The 2,500-nt window shown below is 38.3% G+C and overlaps 1 protein-coding gene across 1 annotated transcript in view; it reads right to left on the reverse strand.

The window, feature by feature from the left end:
* Positions 1 to 2,500, reverse strand: part of LOC125035471 (hemicentin-2-like) — a 15,990-nt gene that overhangs the window by 8,620 nt on the left and 4,870 nt on the right. The window contains exons 4-5 of the mRNA XM_047627904.1: positions 2,077 to 2,198; positions 1,702 to 1,834 (exon numbers count right to left, since the gene is read on the reverse strand). Of these exons, the coding sequence (XP_047483860.1) occupies positions 1,702 to 1,834; positions 2,077 to 2,160 (217 nt within the window). The 5' untranslated portion in view covers positions 2,161 to 2,198. The remainder of the gene's footprint in view (positions 1 to 1,701; positions 1,835 to 2,076; positions 2,199 to 2,500) is intronic.

The following is a 2,500-nucleotide window of genomic DNA, read 5'->3' on the forward strand; positions in this document are numbered from 1 at the left end:
TTCACAGTCGTGTCATCCAAGTTAACACCATACTTGGGATCAGACTCCTGCAGCTTTAACCCAGACCACAAATCTTCAATATCCTATCAAATGAGATAAATTATAGAGTTAGGCATGCCCGGCCTCGATACTCCAATCTCATACAGTCCAACTTAGAATGGAAAACTAAAACTGCTCATACTATCATGTTCTTCAATGTATGGAACAACGAAGCTATCAATATTCCAGATACAGTAATTGCTGCTCCTTGGCACAGAACTCATGTACATGCTTATATTGATTAACTAATAGGGTCTAAATCTTTAGCTTCAAAAACGGAACTAAAAGCTCACAACTTGAAATATATAGATGGCATTCTCTCTCATGGTACGCCCCCACTTGCAATCTACTGTGATGCCTCCACTAATCCTCATGGAGCAACAGGGATTGGTGTGCTAATTCCTGAAATAGATCTTGAAGAAAGTGTGTGCATTTCCAACTAGACAAACACAACTGATGCCGAGTCAGTAGCTATATATCATGCCATTAAGAAAGGTAATGAGCAGCAGCGACACCTGGTTGTCTTTACAGACAGACAAGGCGCTCTCCACAGGCTTACTGCCTTTAATCCAGAAAACATGATAACTAGGAATATCCTTCACCAAATTTCCAAACTATCAGAACGGGGTACTCAAGTGTCACTATACTGGATACCCTCTCATATAGGAATATCACTATGTGACAGGGTTGATCAATTAGCCAGGTATGGACCACTGAAAAGATGAAAAAAGACGGACATGGTACTATCTGGCATTACGAGAGTATTGCTGTGACATCAAATTTAGACAAACCCTATAAAGTCTATCACGGACTGTCTAAGAGACAACAGGTTACATTAACTAGGCTACGCATAGGATATCAGTACACTATGCAATATGTACAGGATGTAGTTTTGGATGCAAAACCTGTTTCATACCACCACTGCAAACTGTGCAAGGCACCCAAGTCGTATAATCTCACACATTACTTACTCTGTTGCATAAAGACTTGTTGATTATATTAACTTTATTATAGACACTGGTCCTGTCTTTGACAAGATTAGTGATATAAACGTTTTTTACCAGCCAGATGATATTTAAATACAGTGAAAATAGCACAGGCCTTCAGGCATGTATATAACACTTATGTTTGACTGATGGCCCTCTACAAAAATAGAAGCACAGCCAGTTTGGATAGATGCTTTGGTATCTTACCCTGGCTTTTTGAAGGGCATGTACACTGTTCTGTAAATAAAATGTTATCAAAATCTCTCTCTCTCTCTCTTCTCTCTCTCTCTCTCTCTCTCTCTCTCTCTCTCTCTCTCTCTCTCTCTCTCTCTCTCTCTCTCTCTCTCTCTCTCTCTCTCTCTCTCTCTCTTTCTCTTTCTCTCTCTCTCTCTCTCTCCATCCCTCCTTCTCTTCCTCTCAGACAGTGCAGTGTGTACCGACGCGTATCTTAAGACGTATCCTATTCCTTGAAGAACTGGAAGTGGCTGTTCTCACATCCTTTCTCCCTTTCTTATTATATCTATCTATCATATATATATATATATATATATATATATACACAAAAAGTATGTATATGTATACATATACATATATATAAGCATGTATATGTATGCGTATATATATATATATATATATATATATATATATATATATATTCATATACAAGTACACTTACACATGACCTCCAGCGTGATGGTCGTGGAAGCGGGCCGACCAACGCCGTTGCTCGCTGTACACCTGTATTTCCCGTTGTCCTCAGGCTTGGCGTTCACTATTGTAAGATTCTGCCCTACTTTTAGCTGCCGTCCCTGGAATCGGAAAGGTTGTGAAAGCAGGTAAGACGAGTTTGGTAAAATTAATTCCCTCATTAATAGTGTCATGCGATGGTTAGTAAAGTTGAAAATAAAAGTTAAAAATATACATAATACTCAACAAATGACCTAAATACAATGTATCAGTCTCCCCTTAAAAAACTCTCCCCTTTCGTTTTTGTGAATCTCCCCCACAAAAAAAAAAAAAAAAAATAATACATAATGTATACCGAACTTACCTCTTTAGTCCACGTTATGTTAGGTTCAGGGTTACCAGTTCCGTTACAGCCGAGAGTAGCTGTTCTGCCCATTTTGATTGTCATAATTCTGCGCCCATTCGCTGGCAACACTGAAGGGGGCACTGTTACGGAGAGAGATATTGTTAGAAATTTACGAAATTGAAGGTGGTTGAATTTGTTTTTATGAACGTGCAGGTTGTGTATATAATTTCCGTAACTCACTCGCATTGTTTTTTTTATTTTTATTATTTATCTTTTTCTCTCTTCTTTCTCCTTTCTTCTTTTTGTATATATTGACAAAACACAATAACATAGTAAACATTCACACACAATCAAATTAACACACACACACACACACACACACACACACACACACACACACACACACACACACACACACACACATGCGCCTTAGTACATAAAA

The sequence above is a fragment of the Penaeus chinensis genome, chromosome 19 (assembly GCF_019202785.1).
Source record: "Penaeus chinensis breed Huanghai No. 1 chromosome 19, ASM1920278v2, whole genome shotgun sequence".
Lineage (NCBI taxonomy): Eukaryota > Metazoa > Arthropoda > Malacostraca > Decapoda > Penaeidae > Penaeus > Penaeus chinensis.